Consider the following 19,474-nt stretch of genomic DNA (forward strand, 5'->3'; position numbering starts at 1 on the left):
GATGGCCGCTCCTCTACTCTACCTTGTCCTCCCATGCCAGCACCTCATCTCATCTCCCATCATCCCCACGCTGAGGCTGTCGGCACCTGCGATGCAGCCTCCCTCCCCACAGTTGGTCCCATGTCATTCCGGCTGTGAGGCTAATGTGGCTCGCTCATCTCCTGTCCTGGCCGCAGAGCCCCACCTCCTCAGTTCCTGGGACACTCGCTGCCCTTGTTGTCAGCCTGTCCTCCCCATATCCGACTTCATGTCATCACCCAGAGCTGCTCAGGGGAGGAGATAGATGAAGCCAGCATCAGAGTGGCAGGCGCTGGGAAGCTGAGTGTCAGGGAAGGGAAAAGGACGTGAAAGCTGGAAGGCCTGAGAAGACCCCACCCCATCCCCTTGCTTGATTGATGACTGCAGTGTGGCCCAGGGGAATGTGTTTTCTCTCTGGCCATCAGCTCACAGGCCTGCATTGGCAGGCCTGGGCTCCTGGGGCTACCCTGCCCTGCTGGTGTTGAGAAGGAAGGGGAGAGGCAGGGGATAGGACAGCGTTACTCCAGCCCCATTTCAGAACCCCAAGACCTAGTGAGATTCCCCCCACCAAAGTCCCTGAGCCCCACAAAAAATAAAACAGCAGTGGCCCTTCTGGTACCCCCTGAGAGCAAAAGCATGTCCTTAGTGGGCCCTCTCCACCATGAAATCCCGACTTCCTGTCTACCAACCTGAGCCTGCAAGTGGCCGGGCTATTTGAGATCCCCTGCAGCCCCACGAGGAGCTGACAATTCTCAGTTGCTGGCCTGTTCTTACTCACTGGAGAGTGACCACATATGGGCATCTGGTGTAGTAATTAGCTCAGGGGCAGTGCAGACCGCATAAGCCCACACGTTAAAGAGAGCTGCTCACTCACCTGTCAGAGTCACTCACTCTGACAGCTGCTCATCTGCTGTGTGCACAGAACATAGTGCTAAGGATGGGGAGAGGCATTGCTGTGGGGCAAGGGGACCGTGAGGAAGCAGGGGAAAGTCAGACAAAGCCCTCTCCAGGGAACTTAGGATCCTGAGACAGAGTTCTAGATGCCAGCCTGAGAAGGAGCCCAGGACATCCCACCTCTTATTTAACAAGTTACTTGGTTTCAAGTAATGCAGGGTTGGGAAATGAGCTCAGAGATGAAGAAATGGCTGAGCGTGGCCTTTCTAAGGGAACGCTGGCAGGGCTTTAAGACAAAGCCATGTCTGAAGAGCTAAGAAAGTCTTTATTTTGAGACAGAGTCAACAAAAAAAAGTAAAATAAAAACAATGGCAGGAAAGTCAGATGAAGCAGAAGTCAGGGCGTGTGTCCAAGCATTTAGGCCCTGAGTACAAACGTCTTCATGTGCCCCCTGGACTCTCAGGAGCCCCTAACAGCTTTCCCTCTGGTGGATTTTGTGCTTTGGGTATATCCTTGACCACGTGCTGGGGATGCAAGACTGAGTAAGACATAGTCTCTGTTCCCTAAGGTCTGATGGTCCAGTGGGGGACACACAGGGTTAAAAACAAACAAAACAATACACAGTGAACCTATCTGTGCCCAGGGCCAGCCATCCTGCTATCTTATTTTTCCAAGTGAAATTGCAAAGACCTCCCTGTTCCATATTTTCCATCCAATTCACGGCAGGGGAGAAAGGAACAGGTGGGAGAGATGTCTCACCCTGGATTCTGACTCAAAGACTCTTTCTGCTCTAGCCATAGTCACTAAACCCTAGATGGCTCAACATCTCTGGCCCTGCCACCATGATCTGGGTACCTGGCTGCCCCTGTTTTCCTGGCCTTGAACCCTCAGCTCACAGGGCTCTGCTCCGCTTGCCCTGCCATCAAGCTGACAACCTTCAGGCCGGCTGGAGGAGAGCTGGGCTTCTCCGTGCCACAGCAGGCAGGTGACTCACAGAGAGCCCAGACAAGACTGTTTAATCCGCAGTCCACTGACTTCTCATCGTCAGGCCCACTGTCTGTGGTCACGAGATGGTTGCAGTAGCTTTCAGGTTTGCACACGGAATTGTCCAATGAAGAAAGGTAGGGAGGGGTCAGCTGGGGCAGCCAGACAGCTCTCCTTGCATTTCTGCCTTTCCAGGGAGGATCATCTTCCCTGAGAGTCCTTCCAGGAGATTTCTGTCCCTGTTTGAGTCACATGGCCTCCCCTTGTTGCAAGAGAGGCAGGGAAGGCAACAGTGTGACATGGAAAGGACATTCTTTAAGTAAGAAAGGAACATTGACCATCCTTCATACCTTCTCCCATTTTCAGTGGTGGCTTATTAGACTCAGTGTTAAAATGCCTCCCCCAAGTGACATCTATCACAAAGAATCACTCAGGGATGATTAGGACATAAATCCCCAGCGTGGATTTACTTCATCAGCTTCTCTCAAAGTTGCTCTTCCCAAGCTCCTAGAAGCAAAGGAAGTCAATAATTATTAAACATCTACTACACAGGTGTTTTCCCAAGAGCCTTCATTTGCCAACACACTCGACTCCTTATAATACTCATTCCAAGTATAAATAATCATTCTCATTCCACAAGGGGTGGCTAGGGAGAACATGGGGGAGCTAAGTCTGCCTCTAGGGCTGTCTGCCACCAAAGCTCCTGCTTTCTGCCCCAGGCCATGGATTGCCAGGGAGGCCCCACTGACTGCCTCCCATATAACACCTTTGATCTGGGGCAGGAGCAGACAAGTGAGGGAGGCTTATCTTCTGCCACTGTGCCCTGTGGCTGAAGAAGCTACTCCAAGCACAAGGCTGTGTATTACTGGTTTGTGTGTCACACAGGAGAGGGGTCAAGGGCTTGGGAGCAAAGTCCCACCATCTCTGCTGCCACTTGGTCACCCATTGACCTCATGGTCCCTGGGTGAGTGGTGTAAAGTACACATTTGGAGTGAGGACCCCACAAGGGATTTCCAGAGCCCTGAGCTGACCCAGTGAGTCCACTGCGGGGAGAGGCCAAAAGGACCTCTTCAGGAGAGACCCTGAGGTTGCAGGCACTTCCTCTGTCGGTATTCGCATGTGTTAAAGCCACATGGGGAATCGCAGAGGGACGTGGGAAAGCCCTCATCCTAGGCCACCAATGTCTGGAAGACTGGAATCTCACGGGAATTCATGGCAAGGGGAGGGCCCTCTGTGCAGCTGGATGGGCAGGGGAGACTTCCGGAGGAGGGAGAGGTATGGCTGAGGTTTTAACCTAGTAGAGCTAAGTGGAAAGGCAATTCAATCAAAAAAGGGAAAATGGAAGTAACAGAAGAACAGCCTGGAGGTTGGAGAAGGACAACAAGGAGACCCATCTGTCCATGCCAGAAATGCCATATAGTAGCCAGTGGTTGCCTGGGTGTGGGAGATGAGTTGAGTTTCTGAGACAAAGACTGAAGCTTCTTATGAATGAGAACTATGCCTAATCCATTCCCAGCATCCAGCATGAGGCCTGGCATGGAGACAGTGCTCAATAAATAACTATTTATGGAATGAATGAGGGAGTGAATAAATGAATGCTTTAGTCCATCCTGTCCCACCAAAGTTCGCCTGCAAACCTGGCGTAGCCTGTCTTTCCCCAAGGAGCACAGAGCCCGTGTGCTCAAGACACATTCCAAACCTGATGTTTTTTCTCTTGAGAGTTTCCTACATGGAATCCTCTTAATTGGACACCAAAAGGTATGGCTCATTCCTAGCCTTAAGATTATGTGGAGAGGTCTATGGGAAGTTGCATTTGGAAGGCCTTGGGCCAGGCTGTTCCCATTCTTTAGCGCTGACTTAATATCCAAGTGGTCTAAGACACAGAATGCTAGGGGCATAGATGGGGCCTTGCAAAATACCAGATTCAACCCCTTCTTTCTACTTTTCACAAACCCAAGCCCCATAGATGGCAGCCACCTGCCCAGAGTTGTGCAGCAAGTGAAGACTAGAACCCCGGCCCCAGCCCGGTTCTGCCCCACTGCCCTGTGTGGTTCCTTCCAGAAAACCTGGCACCGCTTTCAGGCTACTGCACACCACAGCCTCTTGGGCAGCACACTTACCATCTGGCATTGCCTCCCCAGGGGCCCATGAGCTGGAGCAGATGCAACTCATCCTGGAGACCATCCCTGTGATCCGGGAGGAAGACAAGGAAGACCTGCTCAGGGTGATGCCCTCCTTCGTCAGCAGCACCTGGGAAGTGAAGAGGCCTCTGCGCAAGCTGCTCCCCGAAGTGAACAGTGAAGGTACCTGAACCTGGCAGCCAGGCCAAGTGTCCTGGGAGGATGAGCTGGTAGGCTCCACCTTGCAGGATAGAGGGCAGGCAGGTATCCCTCCCAAAAGGCAAAGCATGAACCATGGATATCAAAATCAAGGCTCCCCTGCCAGCAGGCATTTGCCCTAACTACTTCCGATCTGTGGGTGCTGGGCCTCTGGAGTCCACTAGGCAACCGTTGGGGCAGCCATTAGTGTTCTCCCCTTGTTTCTCCTTCTTCTTCCTTCTCATCTTCCTCGCTCACCTTCCTCCCTCTCTCTCCTTCATCCTCCCTTTTATTTTTGTCCTGGAAGGCATGGTGTGTGCAAAAAACAGGAGCTTCCTCAGCCTGAGGGCAACACCCAGGCCCCATTCCATCAATGATGAGCCGTGTGGCCTCCGGCAAGGTCCTAAACTCCTTGGTCTCACTCCCTCTGCTGTATACTCAAGGCCCAGCAGGACTGAGAAGAGGCCGGAGACTCAGTCTAGGTGACAGCATCCCCCAGCTGCTGAAATGTCCATCTCATGACAGGTGCAGAACAAGGGTGGCAGGCCCCAAGACCACACTGGAGCACTGAGTTCTGCGCTCCATTTATTACAGGACAGAAATGGACCAGAAGTGATGAATCTGGTGACATAAACTCAGGTGCAGCACAGGTGAAAGATGGGCTCCAGATGAAGCAGGGTTGAGGGGCTCAGTGTCCTGTTCACCTGCCTCTCAGTCCCCAGACATGCTACTGAGAACCCTTCCAGAACCCCTGGGGCTCTGAGCAGCTCAGTCTGGAATCCACTGGGCCAGAGGAAGCTGACAAGATTGTACAGAAGCCTCATTATCTAAGAAATGCCTTAAAAACATCTGGGGAAGTTGAGCCTAGGGAGGAGGAGTTTCTGAGGGGCGGTGGCTGATGAGTTCAGGTGAAGCTTGTATGGTAGCAGATAACCCTGAAATCTCCATGGCTTAACCCACTTACAGTTTATTCATTGTTTGTTTTTGGTTTTTTTTGAGACAGAGTCTCGCTCTGTCACCAGGCTGGAGTGTAGTGGCACTATCTCGTCTCATTGCAACCTCCACCTCCCAGGTTCTAGCAATTCTCCTGCCTCAGCCTCCCAAGTAGCTGGGACTACAGGCATATGCCACCATGGCCAGCTAATTTTTTAGTAGAGATGGGGTTTCACCATGTTGGCCAGGATGGTCTCGATCTCTTGACCTTGTGATCCACCCACCTTAGTCTCCCAAAGTGCTAGGATTACAGGTGTGAGCCACCGCACCCAGCTATTCATTGTTTATCTCACATCCAGGCAGAGTTGGGAGCATGGATGGGCAGGGGAAGATGAGTGGCTATGCCCAGGACCCAGGCCATCAGCTCTGCCATCTTCAGCAGGTGGCTGTCAAGGTCACCTTGGCCATTCACTTCCAGCCAAAGCCAGGGGAGGAGAGAGCAGAGACTCTTGCAGGAGGTTTTTCTGGGTCAGGCCTGGAAGTGGGGTACATACAGTACTTCCACCCGTATTCCATCAGCCCTAGGCACACAGCCATCTCTCACTGCAGGAGAGGCTGGGAAAGGCAGGCCAGCAGGGTGCCAGGATAAGGGTGTCACATGGGACATGACTGCTGCCTTGAAACATGAGAGGGGAAATCATGGGACAGAGAGGACATGCTGATTTGGGGGAACCACTGAAGGCAGAGGTAGGCCCCAGGGTAGAAGTTAAAGGGGGAAGATTTAAGTTTGATAAAAGGAAGAATTTTCTAGGCTATGTGTGATGGCTAACACCTGTAATCATAGCACTCTGGGGAGGTAGAGGTGGGTGGATCTCTTGAGCCCAGGAGTTTCAGGCCAGCTGGGGCAACATAGGGAGCCCCTGTCTCCTCAAAAAATATGAAAAAAAATTAGTTGGGTATGGTGGCACATGCTTGTGGTCTCAGCTACTAGGGAGGCTAAGGTAGGAGGATCACCTGAACCTGGGAAGTTGAGGCTGCAGTGAGCTGTATTCGTGCCTCTGCCCTCCAGCCTGGGCGGCAGGAATGAGACCCTGTCTCAAAAACAAATGAAGAATTTCCTAGTGTTTGGGCTTCTCAGAAGTTTCTGGGACCTGCAGGAGGACCAGCTGTCAGGGAGAGGCAAGAGCAGGTTTTCATCCTTGATGGAGTCTGTGGGGCAGCTCTGGGTTGGTACTCGACTTTTTTCTTCTAAGACAGGATCTCAGTTTTCACCCAGGCTAGAGTGCAGTGGTGTAAGCATGGCTCACTACAACCTCAGCCTCAAGGGCTCAAGCGATCCTCCCACCTCAGCCTCCCGAGTAGCTGGGACCACAGACATGCACCACCTTGGCTGGCTAATTTTAAATTTTTTTTGTAGAGACAACCCATTACTGGCCCACCTGGGCCACTGCTAGTCTTGCTAGAGACAAGCCCAAGCTGATCTCGAACTCCTAGGCTCAAGCAATCCTCCTGACTTGGCCTCCCAAAGTGCTGGGATTACAGATGTGAGGCACTACCCCAGTGGTGGTACTCATCTTTTTTTAAAGATGATACTGCCTGCCTCAATCTTCAGAGCTCTAATTCTCTCATTTCCTTGTCAAAAGGTCAAGTCTTGGCTGGGGCCAAAAAAGTGGCTGGGGATCCAAAGAGAGAAAGACCTGGCCAGACTTGAAGCTGGGCCCGGCAGTAAAGTACCCAATTCTTCCAGTCCTAGGAATCTGTGAGGCAGATCCTCTTTTAAGTGTGCAACTGCAGACCCAGAAACAACTTCTGAGCATCAGACTATTGGGGTGATCAGTTACTGCTGAACTAATCTGGGGGGTCTAGGGTTACACTGCAGCACTGCATCCTCCTGGGAGGCCAGTGACCTTCTGAATCCATGGATTTCCTGAATCATTGATGAATTTTTTTGCAAAGAGATCCAGGGCTGGTGTGAGGAGCAGGTTAACGGTGCAGGCGGAGGCCCACTAGGGAGCCCCTCGGAGGGCTGGACAGCCTGGGCCTTGAGCTCAGCTCCATTTCTCCCGCTCCACTTGGGCTGTAACATGAGGAGCCAAGTCATGATTTAAGCAGACGTCAGAGACGCCAGTGCTGAGAAGGAATCCAAACTGCTAAGCTAGACCTTGCCCTGAGATAACCCAGGGCAGCGCTCCCAGAGCAGAGCTCTCAGGGCAGCCACCCCTGCTCAAGGGAAGGGCCACTAGTGCCCGTGTGCAGAGCTGCTCTCTGCGGAACCTTGGTATGCAGTCGTGCTGGCTGGCAAATAGCCTCCTGCACAAGGCTTCTGAGCATCCCTTCCCGTCCCCAGATTCCCACTGCCCAGAACTTCCCCTTGATCCAGCCATGAAAGGACTACTGCTTGGCAGAGCAGGGGTTGTTCAGTATCTGTAGTATCTATCCATCCATCAAGGCTGCCTGCCTTTGTCTGTTGAACTTCAGGGGCAGCATATAGTAGGAAGAGCTCTGGATTTGGACCCAGGAGTTCTGGACTGTGGAGACTCTGTCCCACCCCTAGACCTCCACATTCACCTTTCTCACTAAGGCTTTTTACTGTTGCACCTGGCACTCCTGCCTCAGGGCTTCCTCAGGAGCAGGCTCCTCCATCCCACTCCAGCAGCATTAAGCCATGACAAAGGGGAATGGGTATATAAATATTCCAGCTTCCCCGCCCTGCACGTGGAACCACCTGTGAGTGTGGCCCACACTGTCTCTGGAGGATCCCAGGTGCCCACATGAATAACCTGTCATGAGTGTGCCTTGTTCTGGTTCCCTCTCACTCCCCGACCTGTGCTTGCTGGGACCCGCCCCCCCAACCACGTAAACTAGCTACAACCCCAAGCCTTGTCTCTGGTTCTATCTCTGGAGAAACCCAGACTGAGGCTGGACCTTGAGGAAGTCACTTAACCCGCTGAGTCTGTTTAAAAGGCAGAATCTGCTTTGCCTTTGTCACTGGATTGTGACAAGGGTCTTGAGAAAGAAAATGGCTAAAAACCTTTTAACAAATGCAGAAGCACAGACACCAGCACAGAATGTCACCGTGCTGAGGAGTCTCCTTCTGAGCTTGACAAAGGCAACAAATGACCTTCATGTCTGGCTTTGCTCCCCGCAGCCATCGACTTTCTGGAGAAGATCCTGACCTTTAACCCCATGGATCGCCTAACAGCTGAGATGGGGCTGCAGCACCCCTACATGAGCCCATACTCATGTCCCGAGGACGAGCCCACCTCGAAACACCCTTTCCGCATTGAGGATGAGATCGACGACATCGTGCTGATGGCTGCTAACCAGAGCCAGCTCTCCAACTGGGACAGGTGCAGTTCCAGGTACTGGCCGCCCGGGGTTCCAGAGCCACATTTCCCTAGTCTCCCGTTTCTATGTTGCCTCTAATCCTCCATGACCTTTCCCTCTGTCTTCCAAGTTGCATAGCTCACTGGACGACTTCTCCAGCTTAGCTTCCCACCTTCCTCTGCTGGTAAATGACCAGCGTGGGCTGCATGTGTGGGTCAGGGGCCTTCCTTTATGCAACACCCTCAGCTTCCCTCACCACCATGAGTCTAGTGAATACGAGGTTCGGTACAGTGCTCCCCAAGGACCTAGTGAGCACCATGGGAGGAGCTCACTTCTAGCAGTCTGGGAATCTGCCCTTGAAAAGTAAACTGCAACAATGCAAGGCAAAAAAAAAAAAAAAGGCAGAAATTACCATTACAAAACGCTTTCTCAGTTTCATGTTGGCACCTTTTAAAAATGCCATTAAAGGCCAGGCGTAGTGGCTCACGCCCATAATCCCAGAACTTTGGCAGGCAGATCACCAGGTCAGGAGTTCAAGACCAGCCTGGTTAATATGGTGAAACCCTGTCTCTACTAAAAATACAAAAATTAGCCAGGCGTGATGGCGCATGCTTATAGTTCCAGCTACTCGGGAGGCTGAGGCAGGAGAATCGATTGAACCCAGGAAGCAGAGGTTGCAGTGAGCTGAGATCGTGCCACTGCACTCCAGCCTGGTAACAGAGCGAGACTCCATCTCAAAAAAAAAAAAAAAAAAAAAAAAAAAAAAAAAAATGCCATTTAAAGGCCAGGTACGGTGGCTCACACCTATAATCCCAGCACTTTAGGAGGCCAAGGTGGGAGGATCACTTGAGGCCAGGAGTTCCAGACCAGCCTGGGAAACAAAGCAAGACCCCATCTCTACAATTATGTTTTTAATTAGCCAGGCATGGTGGCACATGGCTATAGCACCAGACACTAGAAAGGTTGAGGCTGGAGAATCCCTTGAGCCCAGAAGTTTGAGGTTGCAGAGTGAGACCCTGTCAAAAAAAAAAGAATGCCATCAACAGGGGCTACATTATTATTGCCCATTGCCACACATGGAGGCTACAGCTCCAAGGTTAAGAGACTGGCATCGTCTCACACAGTTGATACTCGGCCTGGTGGAGCTCTCCACAATCTGCATCCATGTCAGACACTGCTGAGCAATTATGGGACCATTTCCTGCTATACTGGGCTTGGCTACAGAATCCTCAACAAGTGTCCCTGGAAGCCACTACCAATGAATCAGCATTGGGTAGAAGATGTATTTTTAAACAATTTCTGCCTAGCCACGTAATGATCTCTTAGATCTTTTCCTGTCTGACATTCTTAGATCAGGCAGCTAAACATTTGGGCATCGCCATCTGCTAATTCTGGGAGGGAGAGCTGGTAGCTGTTCAGTTTAGAAACAGCAGTCGAGGGCTCAACAGCTAGGACTCCGAGGGGGCCTAACTGGGAGTCCCACTGCCGTGGAAATGTGACAGCTAGTTACATAAGTGACAGATGAGCAATTCCTCCTTTTTAGTCATTTGACAGATGACGGGTTTCAGATTAAGGAGGCACTGAGGGAGGGCCAGGGCAATGCTGCTATTTTTGGACGGGTTTGCTGGCTTGTTGTTGTCAATTGTTTTTAAGCATTGCCAGCAAATAGCGATTAATGAAGACTCTGTCTTCTGCCACTGCCACCACCCCCCCCATGGCAGGCCTGCCCTTGACTATGGTCTCTGTAGCCCCTTCCTCCAGAGAGCCTGGGGGCAAACAGCACGGGCTCAGTGAGAGTCACCCTATACTTTTTCCACTGTGCATAGAGTTATGCCAGGAAAACTGCCACAGGATTTCTTTGTTGCTGCCCGTCCACTCTGACCACCCCTAAAGCCGGTGCACCTGTGCTCCCGACCTTTCCTATCAGATCTGCCCGAGGAAGGAGGATGACAAAGGCTCCTGCTGCTGGGGGCAAGCTACTTACCCTCTTGGAATGCTAGTTTCCCAGCTGTACAGTGGGGGTGATAACACAAAGGCTGCAGGGTTGCTATGAAGACTACAGATAATGTATGTTTGGCACTTGGACTAGAGCACCCAAGAGTCAGAGTCTTCACACACCCTTCCTCCTGGAAATTTCTGCCCAACGCCACTCAAGGGAAGAGTCCCGGTTCAGCTCTAGGAGCAATTCCTCCCCTAGTGTCATCACTGGGAGGCGGGCGGGGCTGAGGCCTTCCTATGCCTCTCCAACCACTTTGTGCACTGCAGCTGCCAGGTCTGCCCCACACAGCTGAACCCCCTGTCCTTGGTCTGTCTGTTGGGTCTGCTCAGGGAGCAGCTGGCTGCAGGCTGCCCCCATAACCCCAGGGTTCTCCATAGAGCACCCACACAAGGAAGGGAGGGCTTGGCCCGAGCTGATGGCCTGCCTGTCTGCCCTTCATTTTGCTCTTGGCTAGCTGACTTCACTCTCCATGGCTTCAGGGCAGTTGACATGGGGGAGAATGCCAAAGATCTTCTAATTCTCTGGAGGGTGTCTATAATCTTTCCGTAGGCCCCACCTGCCCTGCATCAATGCAAGGTGCTGTGGCGTCCCCAACCACATCTACCAGGGCAGGGCTTCTTAGCCCTGGCTGTATCTTAGAATCACCTGGGAGGTCTTAAAAACATGCTGATGCAGGGTCCCACCCTAGACATACTCAATCAGAATTGGCCTGGGGAAGCAGTGAGGCAGGCATGGTATCCCCTATGTGGTTCTAATCAGATTCAGGGTTGGAAAGCGCTCGCTGGGGCCTTGGTCCTAAATGTGGTCCAAGGCCCAGCAGCATCAGAGCAGCTGGGAGCTTGTTAGACTCTCAAGCCCCATCTCAGATCTACAGAATCCAAATCTGCATTTTAGCAAGATCCGCAGGTGATTCATGCATCCATCACCATTTCAGGAGCATTACATAGGTGGATCCACTGGAAAGTTCCATGAGGACAGGGAGATTTTGTTCACTGCTGTGTCCAGTAATGTCTAGAACAGTGAGTGCCTGGTGCATAGTGAGTGCACAGGAAGTATCTGCAGTATTTTGAATGCCTACAAAAGAACACAAGTATTCAGCCAAACAATCCATGCCCCCAGCTGAGCCCTCAAGGCTAGCGATTACCTGTCCCATCATCCTTCCACCTTGAGGGGTGGGGGTGGGGCAGGGGACTCGGAAGGAATAGAAGGCAGGTGTGTGAGCGGCAAACAGGGATTAGAGGGCTTGGCTCCCTCCCGGAAGCTACTCAGCTCAGGCGTCCCATCACCGCTCTGTTTGTATCGCTGCAGGTACCCTGTAAGCCTGTCATCGGACCTGGAGTGGCGGCCCGAACGGTGCCAGGATGCCAGCGAGGTGCAGCGTGACCCGCGTGCGGGTTCGGCGCCCCTGGCCGAGGACGTGCAGGTGGACCCGCGCAAGGACTCGCACAGCAGCTCCGAGCGCTTCCTGGAGCAGTCACACTCGTCCATGGAGCGGGCCTTCGAGGCCGACTACGGGCGCTCCTGCGACTACAAGGTGGGGTCTCCGTCCTACCTGGACAAGCTGCTGTGGCGCGACAACAAGCCACACCACTACTCGGAGCCCAAGCTTATCCTGGACCTGTCGCACTGGAAGCAGGCGGCCGGCGCACCCCCCACGGCCACAGGGCCGACAGACGCGGGGACACGCGAGGACGAGCCGGCCAGCCTCTTCCTGGAGATCGCGCAGTGGGTCAAGAGCACGCAGGGCGGCCCCGAGCACGCCAGCCCACCTGCCGATGACCCCGAGTGCCACGGGTCTGCCTCGCCCCCTGGCTGCCCAGCCCCCATGGACGGCGGTGCCAGCCCCCAGTTCGACCTGGACGTGTTCATCTCCCGCGCCCTGAAGCTCTGTACCAAGCCTGAGGACCTGCCGGACAATAAACTAGGCGACCTCAACGGTGCGTGCATCCCCGAGCACCCTGGCGACCTCGTGCAGACCGAGGCCTTCTCCAAAGAAAGGTGGTGAGGATGGAGTGGCTGCTGCAGGCCCCGCAGAGCAGGAGGCCCCCAGAGAAAGCCGGGCCTGTCAGGAGGAGGCCGCCCTTCCCACCCCTCTCTGCTACCTTGGGGTTAGCAGAACACGTGAAGGATCCGAGGAGCGAGAGGAATGTCCATTTCTTAAACTGCCTTAATAACTAGCCTTTAACCTCTGGGAGCGGGTTTGAACAGGAGCCTGGCTTGGGGGTTGATCACTTTCTCAGCAAAGGGGAGACCACGTGTGGTGCACAGGGAAGAAACAGCTTTAGACGGCAGTCTGCGGGTCCCACCTGGGTAGCAGGATGCTGCGAAATCTTGCAGAGGTAGCTCCAAAAATCATCTGGCCCAACTAGCCTCAATTGACAGCTGAGGAAAGACAATTAGGCGCAGAGAGGCAGAGATACTTGCTTAAGATCACAGGCTTAGTGTCAGGACAAGCTTTAAATGGTCTCCCGGCCCCCAGGCCAGGGTCTGTCCACTATAGAACGTCTTCCTCTACTGGGGTGGTTCTGGCTTTTTGCTTAGAAACCTTGATCTGAACTGTTTCTTCCCTGTCCATGACCATTCAGTGTTCTTTCATTGAGAGCAGTGTTTCTTGTTTTCTGCAACTGGAAACTGAACCAGTTTGTCTCTCCTTGTCACCAAGCATACTTTTTCTGGCTCCCCAAGTACTTAAATGTTCTCATCTGTCGCACCCCTGTATTTGCCTCACCCCTGCATGGTCTGAAATCTTCATTTCAGGTCAGAACAGTCTGGGGTCTTTGGGTAAAAATCAGCCCTTCTCCCAGGCCTGTGCATACGCCCCCTCAGCACTCCCTATGCACTTTCCTGATGCAAAGACACAGCCCTCATTTCCCAGTGGGCGTCCTCCCCCAGTGAGGTTGAAGGCAACAATTCCAAGAATCCCTCCAACTTCTCTGCCAGCACCCTCATCCCCCACCCTCCATCCCCCACCCCCCCACTTCTCCTCCCAGACCTACCTCGGGACCTAATGTTCTCTGCACTAACTGCTCATTTGGAGGACAGCAGTGAGGTCCTGCCATAGAGCAAATGTGTTAGAAGAGAAGGTTTCACATGGGACCCACCATCCCTCATCAATACTTTCCTTATTTTGATCATCCATTTAACCTTGGCAAAGAGCAAACCCTACAGAAATGTGGAGAGCACATGACTTTGGGGGCAAGGAATCCAGAAATGTGGGAAGGTATGAAAGGAAGGGTGTCAACAGCGAGGGCTCTCAGGGATCAGGCACCAGCATGAAGACCTCACGACAAAGGAAGGGATTCAAAGCAGCAGCGCCCCTCATAGTGTAGGCTAAGGTGAGTGTGGTGTGTGCAGTCCCGTGTGCTCACACACACAGCATGGGGTGGTGTGTAGACACAGGCCCTCTGCAGAAGCGTGGGGTGGGGATACTAACAGCCCCTATGTGGTCCCCAGGAACACTCTGCCATTTCTGCCACTGGTCTTCAGCTCCTTCTCTTCCCCCAACACTCCCAAAGATACTCACAGTAAGTCCGGCCAGGCTGTAGGTAGACCATTCCCCCAGTCTTGGTCTTGGGCTACGGTCATCCTCACATCACAGCACCTTAAAACTAATCAGCAAACTATAATTTGTACACTGAAACCTGCAACATATTAGAAACTTATATTTAAAAACAGAATTAATCACACTGACCAATTTTTAAATGGAAAATATGTAAATAGGAAGTGTTTGGGTTTTGGTTTTTTTCTTTAAAAAAAATATATACCACTCCTCATGCACCATTTTGTCCTCAGAAGGTGGCTTTACTTTTCTGGTAAAGGAACAAGCTGCTGGCCTTGACCAGGAGTTCATATATAACTGTTATTACAGAGGAATTGTTACAACTACTCGTGTTTTTAAAAAAATCTATTAAACAATATTAAACTTGATCAGGACAGGCCAAATAAAGTTTTATTGGAACACAGATTTACTGATGTCTTATTCATTTACGTATTATCTGATCCTGTCTTTGAGAGTGCTAAGAACCTAGCCGGCTTCTTTCTGTGCCCATGAAGGCCACTGTTTGGGGGTGAGGGAAGGCTTGGGAAGGGGAGAATCTACAGAGACTGGTAATCAGGAGGTAATTCCGGAATCATCTGGTGAGGCCCGGGGTCCATATTGTGGCTTTAAAACTCTATCTTGGAGCTAACTCTAAACCTTCTGACCAGGGCTGGTGCTCTCCTCTAGTCACGAATCGTGCCAATACCATGAGGTTGGGGGGAACCAAACACCTAAAAATACCCACCTGAGCTACCCTTCACAGATGCCTGAGATCCCACCCATCTGAAGTGGACCCCTTTGTAATATTAAACTGTTAGTCTTAACTTTATGCATAATTTAACAAATACAGTTGACCCTTGAACAACACAGGTATTTTGGCTAAAAGAACTTTCTACTGTTGAAATGCACCTGAGCCTTGGCATTTAAAGAAAACAGGAGCAGCCTGTTAAGCCAATTATCAGATTATTTCCAAAGTGCGGAAAGTGGCCATCTCCCTGCTGAGTGGATGCGGGTGAAGGGAGGCACGACCAGGCCAGAGACCCGGTTGAAATGTTATATTGGAGAAGACTTGAAGCCTAATGTGAGGCCTGGGCTCCTGGAACATAGGAAATGGGGTGTGGAGAGAAGACGCTGAGAAGCACAAACAGCAAACAGCACCAAAAAGGAAGGAGGACCAAAAGACAAGGAAAGAGGACACCCCAAAGTAAACAGTTCACAACCTCGTCCAGCCACCTCTGATTCTAAGATGTAAACTTCTGTTGGGAGGGTCCCAGGTGATTCACATAGGGATCAGCAAACGATGGCCCCAGGCCAAGAGGTTGTACTGGAACAGAGCTACACTCATTCATTTACATATTTTCTGATCCTGTCTGTATTATATTTATTTTTTGAGATGGAGTCTTGCTTGCTCTGTCGCCCAAGCTGAAGTGCAATGGCACAATCTCAGCTCACTGCAACCTGCCTCCCGGGTTCAAGCGATTCTCCTGCCTCAGCCTCCTGAGTAGCTGGCATTACAGGCACCTGCCACCATGCCCAACTGATTTTTGTATTTTTAGTAGAGATGGGGTTTTACCATGTTGGCCAGGATGGTCTCGAACTCCTGACCTCAAGTGATCTCAGCCTCCCAAAGTGCTGGGATTACAGGCATGAGAGCCACCACGCCTGGCCTCTGTCTTTATTTTAAATTGTGATATTTTATATCATTGATTTTTTTCAATAAATTTTTAAATATTACATTCAAATATTTATCTTGGCTACTGAGGTTTTTGGCACCTTTAAATCTGTGCCCATGGCAGGTGTGCCTCACTAGCCCACAGCCTCATCTTGACCCTGGTCAATGACTGCCTCCATCCTACAGAGTTGAAGAGTTGCAACAGAAACCTCATGGCCCACAAAGCCTGAGATATTTATTACCTGGCCCTCTACAGAAAAACTTTGCTGACCCCTTGAGTAAGATGCTATGTGGTCTCCATGTTCTTGTGAATAAGTACACAGCTTGCCTTGTCTTTCTAGCTACTGACATTCCAATTCAGAAATGCCACATTTCCATGACGCTTTCCTATTATACATCCTATTTTCACGACATGATTTTCTCATTACATATCCTCTTTTACTTTCCTTTTTTTTTTTTTGAGACGGAGTTTCGCTCTTGTTACCCAGACTGGAGTGCAATGGCACAATCTCGGCTCACTGCAACCTCTGCCTCCTGGGTTCAAGCAATTCTCCTGCCTCAGCCTCCCAAGTAACTGGGGCTACAGGTGTGCACCACCATGCCCAGCTAATTTTTATATTTTTAGTAGAGACGGGGTTTTCAGCTTGTTGACCAGGATGGTCTCGATCTCTTGACCTCGTGATCCACCCGCCTCAGCCTCCCAAAGTGCTGGGATTATAGGCGTGAGCCACCGCGCCCGGCTTACTTTCCATTCTTTAGGGAAATGTCTTCATTTGCTAGTGAGCAGTTTCTAAAAATGTGGGAAACATTCTACTTGAGCTGAGGCTGAGGGGACATTATGCCAGAGGTTACTACCATGATTAGAAACGAGGCTTTTTGCTGTGATGGTTAGAACAGGCAAAAGGGAAGCTCAACTTGAAAGCTGTGGTCCTTGATTGAACTAGCAAGCTCCACATGGAGAGGGGACATGTCTGATGTCCCCAGCTGCATGGTTTTGAGTCAAACTGTAGCAAGGGTATGTTGAACAGCATCCTGTCTTCATTAAGACTGAATCACTGAGAAAGCCCAGGAAGACCCGCCTGGATAATAGTCCTGCCTTCTTTCATTATTCAGCGAATATAAACACTGACAGTAGATGGGCATTTACAGATCATCTAATCCAACCCCCTCATTTTGCTGATGAGTAGACTGAAACTCAGAGCAGCCAAGTAATTTGCCCGAAGCCACACTGTTAGTGACAGGGCTAGAACTAGAGCCTAAATAGTCTTTCCAGAATAAACTCGTGTCATTCAACCTTGCTGGGATACAGATGCTGGGATTGAGACTTGGGGGAACAAAATTAGCACTGAAGATGAGAACAGATCACAAAAGTAGGAACTAGCCCCTCATAGGCCCCATGCTCTGCTCACCTCTTTGGGTGCTGGAGCCCCAGAGATGCCCTTAGTCATGGCTTTCTGCCTCTCCAGACAGCTCCTGACTAGCTGGGGACCTGATCTGTGTCGTAAGCAAAGAAAGGAGAACAGGGCACTGGCTTAGTTTGATTTCCTTCATCTGCAAACCCTGAAATATGGATTCACCTTCAAGGCTATGGGTAACGAAACACTGAGAGGGCAGTGGGGAGGTGACAGGGAAGAGAAGGAAGCAATAAACAGTGCAAGTTCCTGCTGTGGGGACCTGTAGCTTCGTCCTGGCAGGGAGCTCCAGGAGGCAGAGAGGAACATGTACCTGCCAAACTTCCCACTGCAGCCAGGCCTGGGTTGAGGACTGCTCTCCTGGGATGCTATCTCCCTAGCACCTCTGGCCTGTACCACACTGCAGCATAATGGGCTCCAGTGGTTAGAAAAAGGCCACAGGGCCAGGCGTGGTGGCTCACGCCTGTAATCCCTGCACTTTGGGAGGCCAAGGCAGGTGGATCACCTGAGGTCAGGAGGTAGAGACCAGCCTGGCCAACACGGCAAAACCGTCTCTACTGAAAATACAAAAAAAAAAAAGCCAGGCATGGTGGCATGTACCTATAATCCCAGCTACTCCAGAGGAAGGCAGGAGAGTCACGTGAACCGAGATTGTGCCACTGAACTCCAGCCTGGACAACAGAGTGGGACTCTGTCTTGGGGAAAAAAAAAAAAAAAAGGCCACAGGGGCTGACTGGTGGGAGCTGGGCTGGCACACACAGAAAGGTGAGAGCAAAATGGATATTGGTAGAGCACCGACAGCACCGACAGGTGTGAACAGTGGGACTTAGCAGGAAGCAGGTTCAGGACCCAGGCAGAGAACAGCTGCTTAGTGCTGGCAACACACTCTGGCTTGGGTTTTTGCAACTCTTCCTGGTCCTCCCTTCTTCCCTATAAGAATAAAAACTGGCTTTCAGTGGCACATGGCTTTTCAGTCTCCCATACATCCCAAGTGTGCCATCAGTTTCCTACCCAATAGACCCACTAATCAATTTTGGGATCAGCAATTCCAGCCATGGTTGAGAAGTGTTGGTGTCAAACCAGTGGGATCTTTGTTTCAGAGCCTGCTAACAGGCTGGGGCTCAAGTGAAAGAGTTGTGTGTTTCTGCCTGACTCGAGGGTCATTTTGGTCCTTGAGATGTGAGTTTAACCTCACTCAATTACATTAAGAACTTCACTAAAACCACTGAGAACCCTTCTAGATGTTGACACCTGAGATCTCAGAACTGAAGTTGCTTAGCCTGCACTGATGTTCTCTCTCGCTCTGCACACTCTTGACTCACCAGTATGTGAATGCTGCTGTGCCTTGATGCCTGTTAGTGCTGAGTGGCACACCTAAGAGTGACAACGTGGCAGAGCTCTGAGTCCAATCCATAATCAGGAAACGAAGCACAACCCACCAGGGGGCTGACCCCATGGCTCAAGGCTCCATGACACAGTGCTCCCGCCAGGCTACCTTAGCTCTACTAAACTCTGAGCCACACTCCATTTCATTAGCAGTGAATGGCTCTGTTTCCAGCGGAAACCAAAAAGAGCCATCTCAAGGTTGGAGTGAGACCAGTCTCAAGGCCCTTGCAATGGGCTCATGTTGGCCCTTCGGTGCACCTCCCCAACATATAGGCTCAGTGTGGTGGGAAACAGGCAGCACAGGAATGACCTAAGTGTGTGGCTGCCAGCAAGACCGTGTCTTCAACAATTGCTTCATCCTGTCTCCCAGAACTGCTCACAAGCACACAAAAATGGTTTACATCTTCTCTCCTGTAATTCAAGGGCTCAATACTAAGACAGAGCTTTAAAAGACTGAGAAGTTCAAAAACAAGGATGCCATGAGCCATGCTGTGAGTTTTCCACTCCACTGATAAGGCCAAAATATGGTTGTGGGGTTGCAATGGCCATCAGAGTTTGGCTATCATTGTCGAGTTGGTTCCCAAAAATCAGTGCCTGAGATGGGCATCGGGGGGCAGTGATTCACTGCAGGAGTGCTTAGGAAGGAGGGGATACAGGAGACAGACAGAGTATCAGTTTTTTGTATTTCCCCTTCCTAGAGCAGGGGGATCTCAGCAGGCACATGGTCCAGGCTGGAGACCAGCTTCAACCTGGTCTTATCAAGAGCTCTGGAGCCTGAACCACACCATAGAGTGGAGCCACCTTGAGGAAAGAGAATGGCCTTTGGTGCCTCCATGTCGTCCAGTCATGGCTGCCAGTTGGGGAGGGTGGGGCAAGGGAAGAGAACTCATTCCTCCAACAGCAACTCTAGAGGCAACTGGGAACCATTTAGCAGCCCCAACCCACAGCAGCTGGGCGATGGGTACACTCCCTGCTGCAGGGGATCTGGGCAGA

The 19,474-nt window shown here is 51.3% G+C and overlaps 2 protein-coding genes across 21 annotated transcripts in view; one reads left to right on the plus strand and one right to left on the minus strand.

Moving 5' to 3' along the window:
- MAPK4 (mitogen-activated protein kinase 4) overlaps positions 1–14,435 on the plus strand; it is a 176,299-nt gene extending 161,864 nt beyond the window's left edge. For 8 of the 10 annotated variants that reach the window (XM_035271088.3, XM_035271090.3, XM_078348166.1 and 5 more), the window contains 3 exons: positions 4,038–4,199; positions 8,296–8,509; positions 11,782–14,435. In XM_035271088.3, the coding sequence (XP_035126979.1) occupies positions 4,038–4,199; positions 8,296–8,509; positions 11,782–12,478 (1,073 nt within the window). In that variant the 3' untranslated portion in view covers positions 12,479–14,435. Of the gene's footprint in view, positions 1–4,037; positions 4,277–8,295; positions 8,510–11,781 lie in introns of all 10 variants that reach the window. The other 2 variants (XR_013525899.1, XR_004733039.3) reach the window with 1 other exon arrangement.
- Positions 9,373–19,474, minus strand: part of MRO (maestro) — a 106,267-nt gene continuing 96,165 nt past the window's right edge. For all 11 annotated transcript variants that reach the window (XR_008476080.2, XR_013525904.1, XR_008476079.2 and 8 more), the window contains one exon: positions 9,373–14,081. The gene's annotated coding sequence lies outside the window, so the exon portion shown is untranslated. The remainder of the gene's footprint in view (positions 14,082–19,474) is intronic.

Source organism: Callithrix jacchus, chromosome 13 (genome assembly GCF_049354715.1).
Source record: "Callithrix jacchus isolate 240 chromosome 13, calJac240_pri, whole genome shotgun sequence".
Taxonomy (NCBI): Eukaryota; Metazoa; Chordata; class Mammalia; order Primates; family Cebidae; genus Callithrix; species Callithrix jacchus.